This window comes from Lipomyces chichibuensis, assembly GCF_038497645.1.
Source record: "Lipomyces chichibuensis strain CBS 12929 unplaced genomic scaffold V1513scaffold_30, whole genome shotgun sequence".
Taxonomy (NCBI): domain Eukaryota; kingdom Fungi; phylum Ascomycota; class Lipomycetes; order Lipomycetales; family Lipomycetaceae; genus Lipomyces; species Lipomyces chichibuensis.
In genome coordinates, this window is record NW_027117482.1 from 86,710 (window position 1) to 107,055 (window position 20,346).

The 20,346-nt window shown below is 47.4% G+C and overlaps 10 protein-coding genes across 10 annotated transcripts; 5 read left to right on the forward strand and 5 right to left on the reverse strand.

The window, feature by feature from the left end:
* The first annotated feature begins 21 nt into the window (after positions 1 to 21).
* Positions 22 to 1,865, forward strand: V1513DRAFT_418088 (uncharacterized protein). Its single transcript, XM_066895885.1, has 3 exons — positions 22 to 583; positions 651 to 1,446; positions 1,501 to 1,865. Exons 1-3 carry the CDS (start codon positions 119 to 121, stop codon positions 1,647 to 1,649), a joined length of 1,410 nt encoding a protein of 469 aa, XP_066752132.1. The 5' UTR covers positions 22 to 118; the 3' UTR covers positions 1,650 to 1,865.
* A 158-nt stretch (positions 1,866 to 2,023) lies between these two features.
* V1513DRAFT_426666 (uncharacterized protein) lies at positions 2,024 to 3,369 on the reverse strand (the record flags this gene model as incomplete). Its single annotated transcript, XM_066896180.1, has 2 exons — positions 2,024 to 2,761; positions 2,812 to 3,369. The coding sequence occupies 2 exons, from the start codon at positions 3,367 to 3,369 to the stop codon at positions 2,024 to 2,026; spliced, it is 1,296 nt and encodes a 431-aa protein (XP_066752133.1).
* A 536-nt stretch (positions 3,370 to 3,905) lies between these two features.
* On the forward strand, positions 3,906 to 4,780 carry V1513DRAFT_418094 (riboflavin kinase-domain-containing protein). Its single transcript, XM_066895886.1, has 2 exons — positions 3,906 to 4,614; positions 4,663 to 4,780. The coding sequence occupies exons 1-2, from the start codon at positions 4,067 to 4,069 to the stop codon at positions 4,667 to 4,669; spliced, it is 555 nt and encodes a 184-aa protein (XP_066752134.1). The 5' UTR covers positions 3,906 to 4,066; the 3' UTR covers positions 4,670 to 4,780.
* Positions 4,689 to 5,833, reverse strand: V1513DRAFT_449392 (ribonuclease E inhibitor RraA/Dimethylmenaquinone methyltransferase). The gene is made up of 4 exons (XM_066898669.1): positions 5,519 to 5,833; positions 5,336 to 5,458; positions 5,235 to 5,282; positions 4,689 to 5,183 (listed from the first exon to the last, which is right to left on the reverse strand). The coding sequence occupies exons 1-4, from the start codon at positions 5,579 to 5,581 to the stop codon at positions 4,743 to 4,745; spliced, it is 675 nt and encodes a 224-aa protein (XP_066752135.1). The 5' UTR covers positions 5,582 to 5,833; the 3' UTR covers positions 4,689 to 4,742.
* Positions 5,834 to 5,975: 142 nt separating this feature from the next.
* V1513DRAFT_449394 (mitochondrial carrier domain-containing protein) lies at positions 5,976 to 7,515 on the reverse strand. Its single transcript, XM_066898670.1, has 4 exons — positions 7,126 to 7,515; positions 6,966 to 7,028; positions 6,656 to 6,902; positions 5,976 to 6,601 (listed from the first exon to the last, which is right to left on the reverse strand). The coding sequence occupies exons 1-4, from the start codon at positions 7,162 to 7,164 to the stop codon at positions 6,054 to 6,056; spliced, it is 897 nt and encodes a 298-aa protein (XP_066752136.1). The 5' UTR covers positions 7,165 to 7,515; the 3' UTR covers positions 5,976 to 6,053.
* Positions 7,516 to 7,873: 358 nt separating this feature from the next.
* Positions 7,874 to 10,024, forward strand: V1513DRAFT_449396 (uncharacterized protein). The gene is made up of 2 exons (XM_066898671.1): positions 7,874 to 8,287; positions 8,345 to 10,024. Exons 1-2 carry the CDS (start codon positions 8,186 to 8,188, stop codon positions 9,707 to 9,709), a joined length of 1,467 nt encoding a protein of 488 aa, XP_066752137.1. The 5' UTR covers positions 7,874 to 8,185; the 3' UTR covers positions 9,710 to 10,024.
* Positions 9,909 to 10,849, reverse strand: V1513DRAFT_403221 (DNL zinc finger-domain-containing protein). Its single transcript, XM_066895548.1, has 2 exons — positions 10,238 to 10,849; positions 9,909 to 10,188 (listed from the first exon to the last, which is right to left on the reverse strand). The coding sequence occupies exons 1-2, from the start codon at positions 10,739 to 10,741 to the stop codon at positions 10,042 to 10,044; spliced, it is 651 nt and encodes a 216-aa protein (XP_066752138.1). The 5' UTR covers positions 10,742 to 10,849; the 3' UTR covers positions 9,909 to 10,041.
* Positions 10,850 to 10,980: 131 nt separating this feature from the next.
* On the forward strand, positions 10,981 to 13,653 carry V1513DRAFT_449403 (uncharacterized protein). The gene is made up of 4 exons (XM_066898672.1): positions 10,981 to 11,354; positions 11,410 to 11,447; positions 11,497 to 11,851; positions 11,899 to 13,653. Exons 1-4 carry the CDS (start codon positions 11,120 to 11,122, stop codon positions 13,467 to 13,469), a joined length of 2,199 nt encoding a protein of 732 aa, XP_066752139.1. The 5' UTR covers positions 10,981 to 11,119; the 3' UTR covers positions 13,470 to 13,653.
* Positions 13,654 to 13,823: 170 nt separating this feature from the next.
* Positions 13,824 to 16,605, reverse strand: V1513DRAFT_382789 (fungal-specific transcription factor domain-containing protein; the record flags this gene model as incomplete). The annotated part of the gene is made up of 3 exons (XM_066895119.1): positions 13,824 to 16,086; positions 16,142 to 16,380; positions 16,435 to 16,605. The coding sequence occupies 3 exons, from the start codon at positions 16,603 to 16,605 to the stop codon at positions 13,824 to 13,826; spliced, it is 2,673 nt and encodes an 890-aa protein (XP_066752140.1).
* A 1,949-nt stretch (positions 16,606 to 18,554) lies between these two features.
* Positions 18,555 to 20,269, forward strand: V1513DRAFT_449407 (cytochrome oxidase assembly protein-domain-containing protein). The gene is made up of 2 exons (XM_066898673.1): positions 18,555 to 19,643; positions 19,699 to 20,269. The coding sequence occupies exons 1-2, from the start codon at positions 18,614 to 18,616 to the stop codon at positions 20,181 to 20,183; spliced, it is 1,515 nt and encodes a 504-aa protein (XP_066752141.1). The 5' UTR covers positions 18,555 to 18,613; the 3' UTR covers positions 20,184 to 20,269.
* Positions 20,270 to 20,346: the final 77 nt, after the last annotated feature.

The following is a 20,346-nucleotide window of genomic DNA, read 5'->3' on the forward strand; positions in this document are numbered from 1 at the left end:
ATTTTTTGTTTTTCCCGCATCATTCAAACTGCTTCAAAGTTCAGTTACTCCCTCCTATCCACACCAATTTTCTTCTTTCCGCCTTACTACTTACTTAGCCCAGATACAATAGATAATCATGTCAGGATTACTCCCAATCGCTACCTACACCTTGAAGGTCCCACCAGGCGTCCCCGTTACGGCTAGCGAGGAAGAATTTCCCGTTACGCTGCGCATCACGATGGCGGCTATCGATCCAGAGGCGGTTGATGATAAGAAGGCTCCTAGCACTTTAAAGATCTTGAAGAAGCCTGCTGCCTTCCCAAATAGTGGGCTGTTGTATGGGGATGATGAAGATGATGAGGATGATGAAGATTTTGAGGGTGATGATGAGGAGGATGATGACGATGAAGATGAGGAAGATGAGGAAGAGGAAGAGGAGGAAGAGGAGGAGGAAGAGCAGAAGAAGCCTAAGAAGACCAACGGTGTCAAGGAGAGCAAGAAGGACGCTGACGTCGAGATGGGGGACGATGATGAGGAAGATAATGACGAGGACGAGTACGAAATCGAGGACATCGTCCTCTGCACTCTCTCTCCTCAATCCGTAAGTCTCTCAGTTGATCTAGCTGCTTCTGTCCATGTGGTGAAAAAAATTGTCTAACTGAGTCTAGCTCTATCAACAACCACTTGATTTAGTGATTACCCCTGATGAGGAAATTCTTTTCGAAGTCACCGGTTCTTACACAGTCTGCCTGATCGGCAACTACGTCGACCACCCCTACGACCGACAGGACGACTATGACGAGTCGGAATCCGAGTCCGATGAGGACTACGATTTGTCTCCCGATGAGGACGAGTTGATTCACGCCTATGGTGACGAGGATGAGAGCGACGAATTGGATTCCGTTGACGAACATCCCCGTGTACAGGAGCTGGAGAGCGTCGAGGAGGAGATTAAAAAGGAAGCCAAGGCTTTGAAGGAGGAAGCTAAGGCCGCTGTTAAAGAGAAAGCGAAAAAGGCGAATGGCAAGCGACCGGCCGATGAGGAAGAGGTGACAGACAAGAGCCTGGATGATCTGATCGAGAAGGACACCAAGGGTCCTGAAAAGCTCTCAAAGAAGCAGGCGAAAAAGTTGAAGGCGGCTGATGGCTCTGCGGTGCCACCTCCCTTGGAGAAGGAGAGCCCGAAAGACAAGAAGGTAACATTCGCCAAGAACCTGGAACAGGGACCAACCGGCTCTGGCGCACCAAATAAGGCTCCTGAGCCCCCTAAGGCGGTTCAGGTTAAGAAGCTTGAAGGGGGTCTTACTATCGAGGATCGTAAAGTCGGTGATGGCGCTGGTGCGAAGAACGGCCAGAAAGTCGGTGTGCGATACATTGGGAAGCTCAGCAATGGCAAAGTCTTTGACAGTAATACCAAGGGCAAGCCATTTGTTTTCACTCTTGGCAAGGGTGAAGTTATTAAGGGTATGTCTGTCTTTCTCGTAACTAAGAGAGCGAAACTTGTTAACATGTCAATAGGCTGGGATCTAGGTGTCAAGGGCATGAATGTCAACGGCGAGCGAAGAATAATTGTTCCGGCTCCGCTTGCATATGGCAAAAAGTCACTACCTGGGATCCCCGCCAACAGCACTCTCACTTTCGACGTCAAGCTGTTATCAATTAAGTAAATTAAAGCTCAAATATAATTAATATTTTCATTGTGTTTTTATGATATTGGGACTGGATATTCAAAAGTCGTTTGATTTTGTTGTTTACGCGTCTGCAGTTGATCAAGTGCCGTAGACGATGTACAGTGTTTGTTCTTTGGTGTAATATATCTTAAGTAGTAGATATTTTACGTGTTGAATAGAATTAATAGTAAGGTGTCAAATTAAAATTACTAAATTAATTGTCCAGTTCCAGAGTATTACACATTTAAATCACCGAATTAATTAGCAAGCGACTATTAAGAGGTTGATCAAGTCAAGGATCAAATTAACTCAAATACGGAAATACCCAAACCTGGTCTTCGATCTCGTCGGCGGTAGACGTGGTAGCCCCGTCATATCACCGGTATTTCTACGCGCCCCTCATGCGCCGCGCGGTCGTTCGGGACAATGTACCGATCCCCGGTCGCCCCGGTCGCCATGACGGGATATTTGGGTCTGCCTGTATTAGGCTGCGTGTCCAATTGTTCTCGATTGCCTTGATATGCGTAGTCTTGACTATAGCTCGCCGTCGGTTGACCAAGTGAACCCATACCTTGCCCGGCCTGCGGAGCGCCGCCCAGTCTCGGGTCGGCCGACGAAATACCAGTGCCTGGACCACCTACAGCCGAGCCTGCGCCAGTCCCGGGACCAGGTCCTGCTCCAACTCCGGTTTGCGGTTGCTCTGGGCCGCGGGCTGGGTATTCACCCGTAGCAGTTGTCCCGGTATCAATACTTCGCTGCTGCTCATGTCCATAAGCACGCTTCTCCGCCGCAGCTCCTCCTTCCTCAATCATCTCACGATCACGGAATCGTATGCCGAACTTTGTCAAACCTAATAATCCAACCATCCAGATCAAGTAAGCGAGCACGCACATAGTGAGAATATCCAAGACTCCGTAGAAGACTCCTTCAGATGTTGGACTGATGACGTTCCCCCCCTCGGACAGGCCCCAGCAGATGGGGTATAATGACCATAAAAACGCGATGGCACCTGCCCCAATGAGAAACGGCGTGCGGACGTCGGCATGTAGATTACGCGAGGATATGAGGCCAGGGCCGAAAAAGTGGTAGGCAATTATTAGCCATGCTGCCTGTTGTTTGTTAACGTTTGATGTATTTAACGGACATCGCGAACACTTACTAAGCCAAACGTGAAATAGCCCCATTTGTAGGATGACCGGACTAGTGCACCAATGAGTCCGGAGACGATGTAAACTTCGAGTAATCCGGCCATGAAAATAGTAGTCATCCAGTGTAATCCCGAAAACAGCGTTAAGCAGAACAAGACCAGGGGCCCCGCCAGAAACCATCCAATGTATCTGCTGTCTTCAGTAGAGTCCATGTAAGGGTAATGTGAATGTGATACTGACCTAGCATAGAAAATGACACGTATTCCGCCGCCAAGATAATGACTGAATTCGGTTTGTATACCGGTGTTTCCCAAATTAGATGCCATTGAGAAATAGGCAAGCGCCATGAACATGGCGGCGCCGATAGCAAGATAGTGAAAGAGTCGCTCAAGTCTCGGCCTCATGAACGCGGAAATAATGAAGCCGAGGGCAAAGACGCACATGATGCAGAATACGGCCCAATACCAGTCAGAGCCATGCGTCGTCAGGGATATGGTAGTACCCTGTGGAGGGTTGGTGTTAAGTGCATTGTTGCCTCGAGCAATGAGCGCTGCAGCGAGAGATACCATTGTAAACAATCAGCAAAAGAGATTCATAAGCTGTAGACCAGTTAAACAGTATGAGCAGAATTGATCCAGCTATATGTCCGGAAGGACTGATCTTCGGTGTGGTTGCTGACATCATATCCTTGATGCATAATAAGACGCCAAATCACAAGACCGATGTCATATTATAGTGATAGTCAACGCCCTGGGACAGAAAACGTGGTGGTCCTGATCGCGTGCCAGGGTGTTTGGCTGTTCTGACTACCCATCTGAAAAGAGAATGCATAAACGTACATGCAGTGACATAAACCAGCCCAAAATAAAATAGCAGTAATCATAACTCACTAAAGCTTGTTATTAAAAATTCGATACAAGAAACAATTCCCCGAATTGAGATAATCATCCTTCATTTTGATTGTGGTATCCTCGTCCGTCCATGACACTTTTTCAGACAATATTTCCAATTATCCTCAAAACATTGTAATACAGAATAGCAATGTACTATGCATCAAAAGAACTAACGAACATGTGGTCAAGATCGACAGTAAGCATATCCACGCGACGTCCACAAAGTTCCGTGTGGCGCCGCTGTTCTGAAAAGACTCACCTCGCGGTTAGGTCACATTTTATTTCGTGTCCCCACGCATTCGTTAAGCATTACGTATAGCAATTTCCGCTATTGCGAAATTACGACGTCAATTAGAACACGACAAGAATAGATATGCCACCTGTTCCTCCGTATCCTGTGTTTATAGACTCCCACGTAATAGGCGGCTTCGGACGCGGGTCCTCAGATTTGGGCATTCCCACCGCAAACATCCCGGCGTCGGATTTTCTCGCGTCTGGGATTCCTAAAGGCCAGACCGGTATTTATTTCGGACTGGCAAAGATCTCGGGCACATACGGCACGCTGGTACGACACACGTCACCTGAAGAGAATGGCTCAAAACCACCTACCACGGAGATAGTTAAGACGGAGAAAAGCATCTTGCCGGAGGATGGTGTCGTGCTGCCGATGGTAATGTCCGTAGGCTGGAATCCATTTTACGGAAATAGCGAGCCAAGTGCGGAGGTACACATTGTGCACAAGTTTGCTGAACAATTTTATGGCGGGGATATAAAACTTGCTGTGCTAGGATATATCCGGCCTGAGCAGAATTTCGTGAGCGTAGACGCGCTAATTGAGGAGATTATGAATGATATTAGGAAAGCAAAAGAGTTTTTAGCAGAGGATGGATTTAAACAGATTGAGTCGAATGAATTTTTCAGGTAAGGCGAATGCGGCATCGAGTAGATATTGATGGATGACAGATATAGAGCATAGAATTTTGTGGCACCTTATATTTTAGGAATGTAGAAGATTTGATATTATACTGGTAGAATGAATAGAGATATAACTACTTCCGCAGTCTCTTAATAGCATCACCAATGGGTTCGCCTTTTTGCAAGACTTCAAATGTCAAATCGTCTATTTTCTTTCTTTCTGTGCATAACTCCACAACCGACTGGACTTGAGCCGCCGGGATAACAACAACTCCGTCGGCATCGCCCATAAGATAATCCCCGGGATGAATCCATAAATCGTCCTTGAACTGCACTGGAACATTGACCTCGCTAGATCGCGTGAACCCGGCAGACCCGAGAATCGAGATGTTACGCGCAAAAACTGGGAAACCCATCTCCCGCTGCTCGAGGAGATCTCTGAACCGGCCATCAACTATAACACCTTGCGCACCGAGGAATTTGGCACGGGTCGTCATTAGGCCGCCCCAACAGGCCGAGTACATGCCTGGTGGTTGTGAAATGAACATGATCTTGTCGGCTTCATTGTAGTCGCACTGGCACAAATTAGCCATCAGACCACATAATATTTCAACCAAATTACGCACAAAATGCTTTGATAATGATGGACTCGTCTTGTCACTAGCGTCAACCATCTATAAACACATGAGTGTTCGTATTCTTGTAATGTATAACTGGCAATTGTCACCTTCACCGTTATCGCCTCGCCAAATATCTTAGTGCTACCAGCTTGTCGCTCGGGCGAGAACATAGTAATTCCATCTAAAAATCCGCCGTAAGGATATTTCAGCCTAACTAGCGCATCTCCTATCTAACTGTCGATATGAGTTACATGAACAATCCAAATCTGGAACACAATTTATCTCCTCACATCACACGTGGCGAATGATTTCAATGCCTTTATCAACGCTGCCGATGGCTTGATGCCAGCCATGGCTTCTAATACTATGATGCGCAGGTAGATACTTCGTAAGATTAAATCAAGTGTGCATAGTCGAATACGAAGACCCAACTATATACTGGCGATTCTAATCTAATACGATGCAGCACTAGCGTGACTTCTGCGAGTTTTGCCTAACGGACTGTGATCTACACTAACTAAGATGCGTATATGGGAACGAAAACGAATCCTACAGCTGTCACTTAAGATATCCAATACGAACAGCATGCATCAGATAACCTAACCAAATTAAGGGGTTGAAGCTATTCAAACCGAACAGAAAAATCACTTATAGTAGCCTTTATCAGACTATGTAACCCTAGCCCGCTTCCATTGCAGCAACCAACTAAAAGTGAACTCTTTGTCCATTCAGCTGACTTGTCTTTGATTCTACACGAAATGCGAGAGCTTTTATTAAATCTATTCTATATATTTTATATATGCAGCCATAGGCCAGTTTTTGGCCTTACAAGATGGCAATGATCTTTTCATATATCGTAAAAATTATACCTCCGCTCAGTACTAATCGTCCCAGTCGTGGAGTAGTGCCTTTCCAAAACGTTCTCACACCCTCCTCTGTTAATAATCTCTGGGCGCAATGTAGCGTGTTCCTATACTCCTTTTTCGACTCCAAGGACTGCATTCGGGTCTTCAGGGTGTCTAATGGCATTGTGGTATACACGGTGATAATGCCAGCAATCGCGCCAACAAGAAAAGTTGTGGCCCCTGATAACGGTTTGTTGGGGTCATCGTTATTCATTGCCTGCACCTTTTGCTTAAGGAATGAGTATGAACCCATTCGGACGGCTGCATTTGATGATTGCCTAAGAGTGACAGGCACTAGACCCTTGTAGATTGCACCTACACCACCTTCCTTGACCAACGTGTAAGTCCCGTGAACAAAACCACGATATCGCGGATTTGGTCGTTGCGCGTCGTCGATAAGTGCAGTTTTGATTGTTTCGAATGGTGTGAGAGCAAACACGGATTCTAAAACGCCAGCACCCAAACCAGCTATCAATGTTAGCAAATTTGTAAACTGGTGCAAAACCTACACCAAATACATACCCAGAACACCTCTTGCTCCAGACAATTTGCCGTTGTCATCGGACAGCAAGTTCTTCAATGAATCGAATCCCAGGAAGCGCACAGCGGCCTTGGCCGTGCATCCAATGACCAATGTCGAGCACCCAGTATACACTGTCTTAATACCTTCTTCTCGTGCGACGCGCAATACAAGCGATATCGGGTTTCGGGATGCGACTTTCGATTTATCAACTAACTGCAAACGAGTCTTTGCGAATTCGAAAGGGTACTACAACGACATTAGCGTCCTGCCTGAGGACGGCGATTTGTAGTCTGACAATTAAATACTAACCGTAATGCCAGCCTCAACACCACCAGCGATGCCACCAGCAACTAGTGATTTCCACGGAGGTGGCTAATGAAGCCGTCAGTAAATCAACGGTTTCGTTGACGATAATGGATGATAGCGCACGTGCTGACCAGTCTCGCAGTGCAGGAAAATTAGAACTCACCGGCTGTGGATTATTGTCCTTTGTAGCTACGGTAGTCATATCCGATTATTCGACAAATAACTAGCACCAAATATGTCACGACGTCGTGAGCCAGTCTATGATATCCGGTTGGCTGCTAGATTAGATTTTCTCGAGCATGGGTTGAAAATCCAAGTTTTGCGGAGAAAGGCACATCTAATACTGACCCAACTTTGTACTCCTTTCCGGCGGATGTGGTTCTTACTCATATATTGACTGCCTGAGTATTATACAATCATCAAATCCCGCTTCTGTATAAATTCAAGTATATAGTGCCCGAGGGCTTTTGGCAATATAATACAAATGCTAACTCAATATAACATAGAGGAGTAATACCAAACGAAAAAGAGCTATTGCTAACCCGAGTTACTTTCGGTGGCAGGTTGGGACCCAAGATGGAGGATTCAATATTTAAATGCACAATGTCAGCGCAGATACCATGCTATATGGCTTGAAGTATCCGCATAGACCGGACGTACGGAGCATTTGTTAATCGCGTGCGAAGTAAGGTTTGAATGTGGCGACCATATTCAAGTCTGGCTGACATGGCAATGCCCAGACCTCGTGACCGCCGAGGCCCCAGTGGCACAATAAAATATCTTGGTAGAAAATTAGGCAAACCTTAACTATACCTCACTTTTAGAAGCTGATACAAAGGGCCGTGATCGCTTCTCCGCAGCACTTCGAAAATATCAAAAGCTACCGGCAGATATCAGTAGACTAAATTAAACTAAACCACCTTCGACATTTTGCCACCCAGTCGATATCTGGCAACAAGAAATTGCTATTTCTCGGCATTATGACAAAAACATGAACTCCTCCACCTTCGTGCGCAGCCTGACTCGCGAGGCATGCTTTACTTATAACTTGCACTATTACCACGTTTCACACACAACGAACTGTCCAGTGCTTCCCGCATAGGAAGCATGACTCACCAGAGTACACTATTTGCTTTGATATTTTCTGGTATTTGAAGCCCGGCGTTTAGTTCTGGGCTTGGTGGTCTCGCGTATATTAACACAGCACACGACCTGTATGCACAATGTCCCCCGCATCATCTTCCTCAACACCTGCGACAGTAACCACGGCCTCCGGCATAACTTTGCCCATGACCGCTGCTATGGCCAAAAGTAGTGGAATAAGTGTATGCATTTTTTCGTGTTCTTCAGACAACAAGAAAGCACACTGACAAGTCTGGCAGCTTCGAACCGGAAGACCGAAACGCAAGAAAGCATCCCGAGCCTGTTTTCACTGCCAGAAGGCTCATTTGACTTGCGACGATGCGCGTCCATGCCAGAGATGTATCAAGAGAGGTTTATCTGCAACCTGTCAGGATGGCGTTCGCAAGAAAGCGAAATACTTGCACGATGCACCGGTTGATCTGTCCAAGTTGAATTCTATACCAGTCAAGAGCCCTTCAGAAGTCAGCAGTAAAGCGGCTGCATTGGTTACAACTCCAAAAGGCGAGGATACGATTGATCCATCGTCATTAGTGGCGGAACCTGTACTTGACGAAAGTCCTGAAGGTTCAGATAGTTTGTTTTCGAATTTTGACCTTAGCACCTACGACTTCGGGTCAAAGACCGCGAATATGGAATTCTCATATCTCTCAAATATGATCGGCACAAATGCATTGAATCCGCAGGATACTCTTACAAAGTCACCCTTGCCGGGTGGTGGAAATCTACTTGGCGCCAGCCAAGGATATGACTATGGTTTTGCTGAGATGTCGGTACGCGATTCCAGCTGGGCTTCGCGCGGGCTCGCGTCGCTCCTCTCTGGCAATGATAATTCACCGCAAAACAGCGCCAGTCCACCGACGCCTACTACACCTGGTACTGACCATGCTCCACGACAAGGCTCGGCGCTTAGTGGTGAGGTTACAGTACTACCACCTGTGCAGAATATGACGCAACCACTTCAGATTACAGCCTCGAATCTGCCACTTGTATCCCCCGCTCTTCCCACCCATCTTGCCTCTCGACGCCGACGCGATCCCGAAACCGTGTACGCAAATGTGACGCAACCATTCTCTTATACACCTGGGTATCACGGTTTAATTGCATATTTAAAGTCTCGCTTCGACAGACCACATCTCATGCGCGTGGCTCGCTGCATGGCTGCGTTTCGCCCGTCATTTATCGCTTGTACCAAGACTTTGAAAGAGGAAGATCTCATTTTCATGGAGAAGTGTTTTCAGCGGACATTACTCGAGTATGAGAAATTTATATCTTACTCTGGCACGCCAACAATTGTCTGGAGGCGAACCGGTCAAGTTGCCGCTGTTGGAAAAGAATTTTGCATATTAACCGGATGGACAAAGGAGCAGCTATTGGGTAAAAGGACGTTTGTGGTCGAATTGATGGACGACCAATCTGTATTGGAATATTTTGAGGGATTCAGTAAGCTGGCGTTTGGCGACTCGAGAGGCGCAACTATGATGGAGTGTACATTACTTAGTCCGACCGGGAGGAAGATTCCGACTGCATGCACTTGGACGATAAAGCGCGATGTCTTTGACATTCCCATGATGATTGTCGGGAATTTCTTGCCAATTCTTAGTTAGTTCGATTAATGCATGTTAGCAAAATACTAGTATTGTGTCTTGACCTACTTGCGATTTCTCTCTGTTACCAGGGTATGCGTCAACCGGGTTTAAAGCCGCATGGGCTCTTGGCTTATTGGCAATACCGTTTGATATTGATAGATTCGTTTGGGTTCTTTGGTGTATAGCAAATTCATGAATTCAATGGTTCAGGGTCTTGGTAGTTGACATCTAAAGGAAGATGCTGACGATGTCACGCATGCAATATTGTACATTCATGTTACACATGCGATATTATATACAAAATATATGTATCTCTATGTACAATAATTCAACTGGTTTAAGTAACCTTATTATTCTCCTTTCGTATCTTTCGGTAGTACTGGTGGCTCCGTAAATTCAGTAATGTCACCTCTGTACTCTGTCATTGTGCCCTTCCGAACGACTCCTCCGTCTTTTGCGATAATGTCCTCAACCGTTACGTTTGTGTCAGAAAAAATCTTTGTCACAGTTAGCAAACAGGACTTGCATAGGAGAAGTCGTACTTGCCTTCAAATGATCTGCGATCAGATGCCTGTTATTACATCCGGGACACTTCACAAGCACCGTGCCTTGGTGATAGGCCTGATGTGACATGAAATGACTCGATCTATTCTTGCAGACCTTGCATGTCAGCGTGATATTATACGTAGGCCTGTCTATCGCAATTTTAGTCCTTGCCACTTCGCGATATGAAGGATCATGTGAGTGAGAGTGAGAATGCGAATGTGACTGTGAATGTAGATGTGAATGTGAATGTGAATGTGAATGTGAATTTGAATGACTATCACCGCAAACCTCGCTATTCCCGTGAGTAGGTGTATGTGCTTGCGGAGTACCAGCTGTCTGATTTTGCCGAGACTCGTTGCTGGATTGATCTGTAGCATGGAAAAGTCGCCGTTGCTGTTGGTATTGTGCAGCATTCCTAACAACTGGCGGGATCTGGCCGGAGAATATATTTGGCCTCAGCTCGAGCACCCCTCTAGTTATTCCAGATGTCCTTAATTTCCACATTGGTAGTCCTGTTGTTGAAATTGTTGGAGAAAGTCGACTTCACAGCGAGTACATGCCATCGATGACGGTTCAACCCGTTGCCGCTCCTGCTTCGCGTTTGAACACTAGATGCCACAGCATGATATACTTGTGGATGTATATGGTATACCCGTCGGTCCCTCATCTGTTAGCACTGGGCAGGGGAAAGTACCCTACGCAGGAAAAGTAGGGCAATAGCGTTGACCACATTAACCGAAATGGGCCAATTTACGTAATTTGGCTGCGTTATGCGGCCTGGCTGCCTCCTCGAGAAACGAGTCCTTTTTACTTTCTTCGATTTCACAAACTGACCTTCACTTTACAGCAATTATCTGGAATTAGCGGGTTCTTTGGTGTCAGATGCACCGTTCATCGATTCCGCGAACATTTTCAACTGCTTTGGTAAAGGCATGTTTGCTGTTATCCGCGAATTTACCGTTCCTGCACTCGTACCCTCTTCTGAACGGGAACTATTTGTACAAGAGAGATCACGATGACGACGACGACTTCAATGACGAGGAGATTGTTGGGCCGAAGTTTTGGATTTTTATGTCAATATCGGTGACCCTTGTGCTGTTAGGTGGTATCTTTGCGGGTATGTCGTCGATTCAGTTGCCTGTTGGCTGAACAACGCCAGCTAACAATGTCAGGTCTGACTCTTGGGCTTATGGGACAAGATGAGGTTTATGTATGCTATTACTCGTTTTGGACAAGTACACAACTAACACGCCAGATAGCTACAAGTGATCGAGCAGACTGGAAGCGTGGCCGAGCGCAAGAACGCTGGCAAAGTCCTGAAACTCCTCAAGAAAGGCAAGCACTGGGTCCTTGTTACAATGCTACTCAGCAATGTAATCACCAACGAGACTCTACCAATTGTTTTGGACCGCTGTCTAGGTGGTGGATGGCCCGCTGTAGTATCCTCGACGATCCTTATTGTTATTTTCGGTGAAGTTATTCCACAGTCCGTGTCTGTACGGTTTGGGCTTGCCATTGGCGCTATCTTCGCCCCATTTGTGCAGCTCTTGATGTATGCGATGTGTCCTGTCGCGTATCCTACTGCACTCTTACTGGATCATGTTCTTGGAGAAGGTACTACATATGATTTAAAATTTTAATGTGTTCTCTAATAGACATAGACCACGGAACCGTGTATCGCAAGGCGCAGCTGAAGACACTGGTTACTCTGCACAGGTCAATGGGTGTCGAGCGACTGAACAGGGACGAGGTCACAATTATTTCCGCGGTCCTGGACCTCAACGAAAAACCAGTCGGTAATATAATGACCCCCATACAAGACGTTTACACAATGAGCGCAGACCGCATTCTCGATGAGGAGGCAGTCGAGGAGATCTTGAAAGCAGGCTACAGTCGTATTCCTATTCACACGCCAAACGAACCTTATAATTTCATCGGCATGCTGCTCGTCCGGATTCTGATCTCTTACGACCCAGAGGACGCGCAGCCTGTGTCTACATTCCCACTTGCAACACTACCGGAGACCAAGCCCGATACGACGTGCTTGAATGTGCTGAATTACTTCCAAGAGGGCAAGTCGCATATGATGCTTGTGTCTGCCAGTCCCGGTGAGGCATACGGCGCGCTAGGTGTTGTCACCCTAGAGGACGTCATCGAGGAGCTTATCGGCGAGGAGATCGTCGATGAGTCGGACGTGTATGTCGATATCTCTCAAGGTATTCGTCGCAAATACGTCTCGCCGTTGACGCGCCGAACATTACCCGCACAGTTCGTCGCCCATCATACCGTGCCCTACGGCGACTCCGCCGGCACCCAGCCCATTCCCAAATTGAGTATGGACAACTACAACGGCCATGCCACTAGCACGGCGCACCGAAACAGTCTCGGAACTACCGCGTATACGTCAAGTACCTCTACTGCCCCAAAAGTTGAACCTCTAAATCTCGCGTTACGACCAATGGAAACGAGTAATGCCAAAGTTACAATCAAGAGAGGTGCAATGGAGGATTATGTCCGGCGTGCGTCGATGGATACGCGGAGCACGCCGGCAGCGCCTAATGGTTCGGCTTTGAGCAGTGCTGATGGAAAGTACCGGCTGCCGCATGCTGGAGTTGATTTTGGCGCGATTAATGCATCGGCACAGGCAGCACTACTAGATGGAGCACCGTCTGCCACACAAGATGAACGTCCGAATTCGAACATCGGTGGAAGTTTCAAGACGAAAACCAAGCAACGACGGCCTTCATCTATCGAGCTAGATTCGATCGCTCGCAAGGATCTATTCGACAATGCCAACGCGTACAACGTCGCCCACCACGACGACAATGGGGCAAAGACTCCTGGTTCGGCGATAAGCGAGGCTGAAAGTGTATCATCGCGCACACGGTTACTAGACAACCAACAAGATCACCGGGGTGAATTCCACGCGAGCGGGATTATCGAGAGTGTCAGAGAAGTGCACGGGTTCCAAAAGACGATTATCGAGACGACCCCGATGTCGGATGATGAAGTAAAGTCTGATAGTGAGGAGGATGAGTCAGATTCCATTTCTTCACATGGCAGTCATGCCAGTCGCGGGGGGTTCATTCCGGATTTAGAACGAGGACCATCGGAGAATGCTAAGAGTGACAGGAAAAAGAAAAAGGGGGGTAAAAGTGTTGGGCGGTCGTTATCATTCAGAAACGGCAGTTTCTTTTCGGATCGTGGGTTTAGACCATTAGGCGGTAGTTAGCACCAATTACAAACACCTAAGATATGAAGTTTTTGCGAAGGGCGTTCGAGATTGCAACCTGAAGTTTCGATTTGGACATACAAAGGGGGATTGTCTGCCCGCGAAACGCGCATATAAAATGGTACTATAAGATACAATTCATTTACCATATACTCCAAAAAAACTCTCCAATAAATCATCATACACAAATTCTAGTCAAACAAACCTAGCGTATCAATCATGTCAAATACGAATAAGACCATATCCATGCTTGCTGTGGGTCATGCAAGCCATTTGCCTTCCTTTCTATCCCTAATCCATCAGACCCCTGACTAAACATGACTATATGATGTCAGTACGATTTTAATCTATAGATTACATTTCGGATAACTCGCCTCGTTCGAGATTTAATAACGACTCATTAAATGTCTGATTCTCTACCGCATCGAGAGTCTGTGGCGATTTATCATTCGCAGAGGAGTCACGCCCGTTCAAATGATAGCTCAGTCTCGTAAGCATAACTGCCGCGCTGCGATCATCGTCATCTTTGGCAACAGTCTCCAGGCTGTCGGTATTCACGTGATTATGATCCGCATACGGCCCGCCCGATAATATTTTCTCCATTTCTTTTTGGACTACCACACGCGCGAGGTTCTCGAGGATGCGGAAGCCTTGGTCAGCAACTATGATTTTCACTTTGAGAGCTTTTTGCATTTGAATGATTCTGCTTAGCCCGCGTTTCGATTCCAATGCGCGTTGGCTCAGCGGCTCACTGGATCCAAACACACTGAGAAGCACACCGGCGGTGAAAAGCTGGATTCCTACAAAAGCCACACCATGGCCGTACTGGACCTTTGTAAATGCAGAATGACTCGCCAACCGCGAGGTGCGCAGCGCAGCCTGCCAGCAGGCATTTGCGGACTGCGAGAACGGGTCCGCAGATGACAGGTTCCAGAGAGGGGATTGCGGTGGGTGTTGGAACGCTAGTAGCGGGCGGTGGAGAATGATCATTGCATTGTCGAACTGGACTTGCAAGAGAACGGCTTGCATACTGAATATATCTCGCTTAATTCTCGCACGGCGAGCTTTGACGGACACGGAGTCACTGTTGGCGTCATCATAGTCGGGGATGATGATATCGTCTTCATCCTCACCGTCTGTCGACTCGTTGGGGGTTTGAGATCCGTCGTCGCGAAGTTTGAGCACATCCGGAACTTGGTCGTACCATTGTTTGAGCTTCACCTCTAGGCTTTGAATGGTCGACACTAAATAGTCCACACTCATGTGAGCGGCCGGAGCGGATCGATCGGACTCCGATTCAGTGCGCTCGAATTCTTTGGCATGTTTGGCAATACCACGCGGGCCTTGTCGGTAGAGCTTAGATATAATTTCGCCAAGAATGATGTAAAACTGCAATTTGCAGACCTGGTAAGTCAGCAACGTTGCCGCCACTTCATGTCCAGCAGACTCCTTGACGTCGTCTTCGACCATTAGATATGACGACTTGCCGTGGGATGGGTACGCGTTTACAACCGTGGGCAGCTCCACATCACAGTCGTCGTCATGAATACCGAGAGGTCGTCCGTACGACATGGCGGCAAACCTGTCATAGTTGTACAATGCCCAAAACACTCGCCGTCGTAATTGGCGCTTTTCTTCTTTCAGTCCAAAATCATTGCGATGCAGACCTATGGCCTGAGCGGATTTCAGCCCGCTTCCAAAAATGCTCCACGCGAGGTTGGGGTCGCCGTGATATAAACAGAAGCTGCCCAGCAGAATGCATGTCTGCACAGTCGATAGGGTGCAGCATGAGAGCGTGTCTAGAAGATGCTTGCGAGAGAGTGCAATTAGTTGTGCCATTGCTTTCTCTAGATCGTACGGAGCCTGTAGCGGTCCTGGTGACCGATGTTGCATGTATTCTTCGTAAATTTTCCCTAGCCGCTTCCGTCGACCGGGATGAACGACGATATAGCGACCACCGAGCACGATAACCATGATTAAAAGAATCGCAAATGTAAAGTCTTCGTCCGTATCGGGGACTCCCAATGGGTCAGCTTCGTATGCGGCCATGAGGACGTTGTATTGCTCGAGAAACTGGCCTTCGTGGACCACAAACAGAAACCACTGGACTGAGTTGAAATAGACTGCAATTGTGTAGTCCATGATCGGCCGTGGAGGTAGATGTGCTAATATAGAGGACGTGCTAGAGCGCGTGTGGGTCCAGGGAAGGGACGAATGACTTTCGCCATCGGAGGGGGCAGAATTATTTGATGGAACGGATGCCAAACTGGGAGGACCCGCTGGACTTAGCGATCGCCTATTTAGAAGAGCATCTATTCCGGAATTCGCAGTTAGCTGCGACAAGAAGGGCAACGACGAGTCTGATTTGTGGGTATATTGCACCTCCTGGGTGATTATAGACGGCACGGCCTTGTCCGGATAGCCAGAGAAATTCACGTAGGCTCGCGACGAAGGAAAGTTTAATGTTGTCGCACTCAGATCGTCGCGGTTGCGAAATGAGGAAGACCGGGGCTCATCGCTCGCGCCTGAGCCATATGTGGTACTGTCTGCGGGCTCTGGATAAAGCCGCCGTAGCTTGACTGGTCGCGAGTCTTGCAATTCTTGGGATATGATTGTACTGAAAAGTTAGCTATTATCATAATATTATTACAAATATGTATCGGACAACTCACCTCTGTGGGGGTGGTAGCCCGATCGACATGGACTCAGTGAGAGATGCCAGTGGAGGGAGTCCGACTGTCAATGTCGTGGGAGCGGAGATGTATTTGGTGTTAGTCTGCACACTCTGCGTGTTCTGCGGAGCTGGACTGCCGGCGCCATCCACCTTCTTGCCCTCCGACGGGCCGTCTGGTCGACTAACGCAGACTACGTTCGCGCGTACGCAGAGTGCACATGGACGATAACTGTCGCACTGCGCCTGTTAGTCCATTACACCGGAATGCGAGTGTAAACAAGATATTCCCACCTTTAATTTCTGCTTCCGGCAGCGGACGCAGGCTCGCGCGGTTCTCTTTGTAGCTCCGGTGGGGTTCTGGGTGGACTTGTCATCTGTGTTGGTTGACCCTGGAGCGGTTGCTGACTCGTAAACAAAGATGTCGGACTTTGGCTCAGACTCAGACGGCTGCCGGGTGACCATGATATAGTTGACTGAGAGAAACGTGGTGATGGTGGAGTGTGGATTATGGCGAGCTAGTTACTGCATGATTGTGGTTCGCCGTGATTCAATAATCAATGTAGCCGCGCCGCCGGATGCTTTCGGTCTCTGTTGGTCCGCCCACACAAAATCATTTTGCTGGTTGAGGGTGCGGGGTATAGCTAAGGCAGGGTAACATATGACCAGGGCCAGGCTATCCTCAGTATCCGGAGACCCATTGCATTTTGTGTAAATATACATTACAGAATACTGATAAGTAATTTACACAATATCGAGACTCATTGATAAGTCTCTCCACTCTCACCTTTTGAAGATGTGTTTGCAGTTAACAAAGAATACTTTCCGAACTGGTAATTTTCAAACTCCGTCGAAAACGGCATCACTCCAAGAAATATTCTCCAGAATTCCAGTAAAAATATTCCTGAAGAGATTCCGGATACTTCAGCCAGTTTTTCTAACGCACGTTGATTGCTGTCGACTATGGGAATACACGTGTCGTCCAACAGTGAAACAAAATGCTTCCACTTGATGGACATGTTCAGATAACCGTAAAAGTCATGCTCTCGTTGTCTCTACCGACAGGTTTTGATAATGCGGGCAATCAAATCCTCCTTGCCCTTCGCAGCCAAGTTGCCTGGTGTGCGTCACAATTCATCCGTTTCTTGCTGGTAAGGTGTCGGCAACGGGAACTTCACAGTACCCATGCGTTCTGTCATCTCGCTGCAAACAGCCCCCACGTGGGGTGAAAATATAACTTCAAACCACTTGCGCTTTACCGCACCGCAATCTTAATAGTATATCTCTGCTGACGACACCATGTCGGCTGATGTACTACTCCTTCGCCTTTCTCAGCCATTACATCGGCCATCTCGCGGTGCGACAGGTATCCAAACCGTCGGAAACCACCAAGCTAAGTGACTGAGCCAAGCTGAGTGACTGAGTACGAGTAATATTACGAGATCATCTCAACTCGTATTTCCCTTGAGCGGTTGCGACACTAGCAAATATAAGTAGACTTATTTGACCCAGTTAGTAAGAAAGTAAAAATTGATGAAGTTACGATAACACGAAGTATGTGTAGCGTAATCGTATGGGGGTTGGGGGGTTGTGGCCCCGAGGATTCGAGTCCATGGGTTAGAAAGACAAGAAATCTCTTCAATGGAATACCATAAAAACATAGACTTGACTCTCTAGATGACCATCAATGTATGTCATATTTTTCAATCCTACTTAAATAGCGGTGCGGGGCCATCAAGGATAGGGTTCTGAACTAAGCTCACTGCTCACTCACTGGCGCGCTCCGCCGGAGTTCGGATAAAGCGTGAGCTGCCTTTTTCGGATAAGCTACTGCGAAATACAAACTCAATACTGAGCCGCACCTAATTGATCGCCGCGCAGAAGGCTGGCAAATATTACCGCCATTAATGCTAAACCATCGGTATTATGATGCTAATCCTTCTTTAGCTGTAATATTTTTGTGCATAAATATATGCGGATCGTAATTGCCCAACAGAAAACCAGATGTGACTCCTAAAAATATCAGCAATCCGACAGCTAAGCAACGATGCGCCTCGTGGTGTGCGGCACACTAAACATCTACAGAGTGACGTGTATGTGGTTTCATTCAGATCATCCGTCATCAGCAACGATGCAGCATAACAATGCGTCTTTTGGAATAATTTATACTGCATTGCAGCTGCCGAATACCTCTTCGATACGACTGCTGCGCTGGCAAAACTGACGTCACTAGGCGCTTGATTCACGTCTACCTGTGGTGGCGTTTAAAACCACAAATGTATATATACTTCATTGTTTGAAGCAAAAACTGCACCAAACCCATGGCTCTTTTTGGTTCCGAAGCGGTGGAGCCACTGGTGGAGCCACGCAAATGCTAAGTTTTCTGCCGCATTAGCACGACAAAATATTTTGTCCGCAATCAACATCGACACAGACGAATCAATCAGTCAATTGTCACTGAACCGAATTTGCCATGTCGAGAGAACTGGCTCGTCCGGCACTGTTCTTTGTGCACAATGTCAGCGTCAAGTCATGTCTCCGCGCTCAGCAATCGCTAGTCCGGTCATGTCCGCCTCCTACTCGCCAGCTCGCGGTGCCTTTCCGAGTCTCTGGCTTCCTCCAGAAAACAGCGCCATGGCTTCTGGGACGCCAGTCGTCGGCCTCAATATCAAAGGGCCCATCATTATTTAGTGGTCTGTCCGAGTCTGCTAAGCGGCTGTTCTCATCGAGTGCTGCACCACGGGTTGCCGAGCTCGACATTGGAAATAATGGATTTCTGCTACGGCCACGACGGGTCATCACGGAAAAGAGCGTCGGGTACTGGCTTGTTGGCTCCGCCGCTCTGGTGTTTGGCATTGTTGTTCTTGGTGGACTTACCAGACTCACGGAATCCGGTCTGTCAATCACCGAATGGAAGCCCGTTACTGGGTCTATCCCGCCCTTGACACAGGGAGATTGGGAAGCGCAATTCGAGAAATATAAAGAGTCGCCGGAGTTTAAGCTTCTCAACTCAAACATGACCTTGGACGAGTTCAAGTTTATTTTCTTTATGGAGTGGGCTCATCGGTTATGGGGTCGGGTTATCGGGTTATCTTTTGTTCTTCCTGGACTGTATTTCATCTTGCGGAAAAAGACGAGTCCGCGTGTTAGTAGACGCATTTTTGGAATTGCGCTGTTAATTGGGTTTCAGGGCTTCATTGGCTGGTGGATGGTCACGTCAGGTTTAAGTGATCATTTCTTGGACAACAACACCGAGGAGGGCAAATACAAAGACAATCATCCCCGTGTGTCTCAGTATCGGCTGACGACCCACTTAGGATTAGCATTTGCTGTGTATTTGTCAATGCTTTGGACAGGATTGGAAGTATTGAAGGAGAATCGATGGATCAAGGAGCCTAAACAGGCCCTACGCAATATTTCTATGCTAAGCAATCCGGTTTTGAAGCCATACAAGTATGCTGCTACTGGATTACTTGGGCTTGTATTTTTGACGGCAATGTCTGGTAAGTCGGTGATTGTCCCTACGCAGTCAGATATGGAAAACTTAACAATTTCCAGGTGCTTTTGTTGCTGGTCTCGACGCTGGCTTGATTTACAACGAGTTCCCTTATATGGGCGAAGGTTTCATCCCTCCTAAATCTGAAATATTTTCTACCTTTTACGCACGTAGAAAAGACGACTCTGACTTGATATGGCGCAACCTGCTGGAGAACCCCGTCACTGTGCAACTGATCCACCGCATCATGGCCACCACATCTTTTCTCGCAATCGTGGGCTTCCATATGCTTTCCAACAGGCTCTACCGCAAAAACCTGATCCCCCGGATCATCTACCGTGGTTCTCACGGTGTGGTGGGGTTCGCAGTTTTGCAGGTCACGCTTGGCATTACCACACTTTTATACTTGGTTCCGACCCCGATTGCAGCTTCGCATCAGGCGGGTAGTCTTGCACTGTTGACTTCGGTTCTGATTCTTTGCATGAGGATGCGTCGGCCTCGTGGTGCTATTCAAGCATTGCTAGGCACGCTTGCCCGGACAAAATAGCTTTGTCCCACTAAATATGTATATGTGTGGAGTTAAAATGGATTTGTATATAGTGACCTTGTAAGATACTCATAATTAAATAACTCTATTATCTTAATTATATATATAATAATTAGTTGTTTTTGTTTTCTATTTAGTGTCCAGGGTACAACGCGTCTATTCG

Coding starts and splice junctions, on each gene's coding strand:
- V1513DRAFT_403221 (XM_066895548.1), bottom strand. CDS start 10,741: ATGTGGAAATTAAGGACATCTGGAATAACTAGAGGGGTGCTCGAGCTG. Junction 10,189..10,237: donor TGATCGCAGATCATTTGAAG/GCAAGTACGACT, acceptor ACTGTGACAAAG/ATTTTTTCTGACACAAACGT.
- V1513DRAFT_449396 (XM_066898671.1), top strand. CDS start 8,186: ATGTCCCCCGCATCATCTTCCTCAACACCTGCGACAGTAACCACGGCC. Junction 8,288..8,344: donor CCAAAAGTAGTGGAATAAGT/GTATGCATTTTT, acceptor CAAGTCTGGCAG/CTTCGAACCGGAAGACCGAA.
- V1513DRAFT_449403 (XM_066898672.1), top strand. CDS start 11,120: ATGCACCGTTCATCGATTCCGCGAACATTTTCAACTGCTTTGGTAAAG. Junction 11,448..11,496: donor TGGGACAAGATGAGGTTTAT/GTATGCTATTAC, acceptor CACGCCAGATAG/CTACAAGTGATCGAGCAGAC. Junction 11,852..11,898: donor GGATCATGTTCTTGGAGAAG/GTACTACATATG, acceptor TAATAGACATAG/ACCACGGAACCGTGTATCGC.
- V1513DRAFT_449407 (XM_066898673.1), top strand. CDS start 18,614: ATGTCGAGAGAACTGGCTCGTCCGGCACTGTTCTTTGTGCACAATGTC. Junction 19,644..19,698: donor ATTTTTGACGGCAATGTCTG/GTAAGTCGGTGA, acceptor AACAATTTCCAG/GTGCTTTTGTTGCTGGTCTC.
- V1513DRAFT_449392 (XM_066898669.1), bottom strand. CDS start 5,581: ATGGCTGGCATCAAGCCATCGGCAGCGTTGATAAAGGCATTGAAATCA. Junction 5,283..5,335: donor GCGAGGCGATAACGGTGAAG/GTGACAATTGCC, acceptor ATGTGTTTATAG/ATGGTTGACGCTAGTGACAA. Junction 5,184..5,234: donor CATCATTATCAAAGCATTTT/GTGCGTAATTTG, acceptor AATTTGTGCCAG/TGCGACTACAATGAAGCCGA.
- V1513DRAFT_449394 (XM_066898670.1), bottom strand. CDS start 7,164: ATGACTACCGTAGCTACAAAGGACAATAATCCACAGCCG. Junction 6,903..6,965: donor GTGTTGAGGCTGGCATTACG/GTTAGTATTTAA, acceptor ATGTCGTTGTAG/TACCCTTTCGAATTCGCAAA. Junction 6,602..6,655: donor TGGAGCAAGAGGTGTTCTGG/GTATGTATTTGG, acceptor TAACATTGATAG/CTGGTTTGGGTGCTGGCGTT.
- V1513DRAFT_418088 (XM_066895885.1), top strand. CDS start 119: ATGTCAGGATTACTCCCAATCGCTACCTACACCTTGAAGGTCCCACCA. Junction 584..650: donor GCACTCTCTCTCCTCAATCC/GTAAGTCTCTCA, acceptor AACTGAGTCTAG/CTCTATCAACAACCACTTGA. Junction 1,447..1,500: donor CAAGGGTGAAGTTATTAAGG/GTATGTCTGTCT, acceptor ACATGTCAATAG/GCTGGGATCTAGGTGTCAAG.
- V1513DRAFT_418094 (XM_066895886.1), top strand. CDS start 4,067: ATGCCACCTGTTCCTCCGTATCCTGTGTTTATAGACTCCCACGTAATA.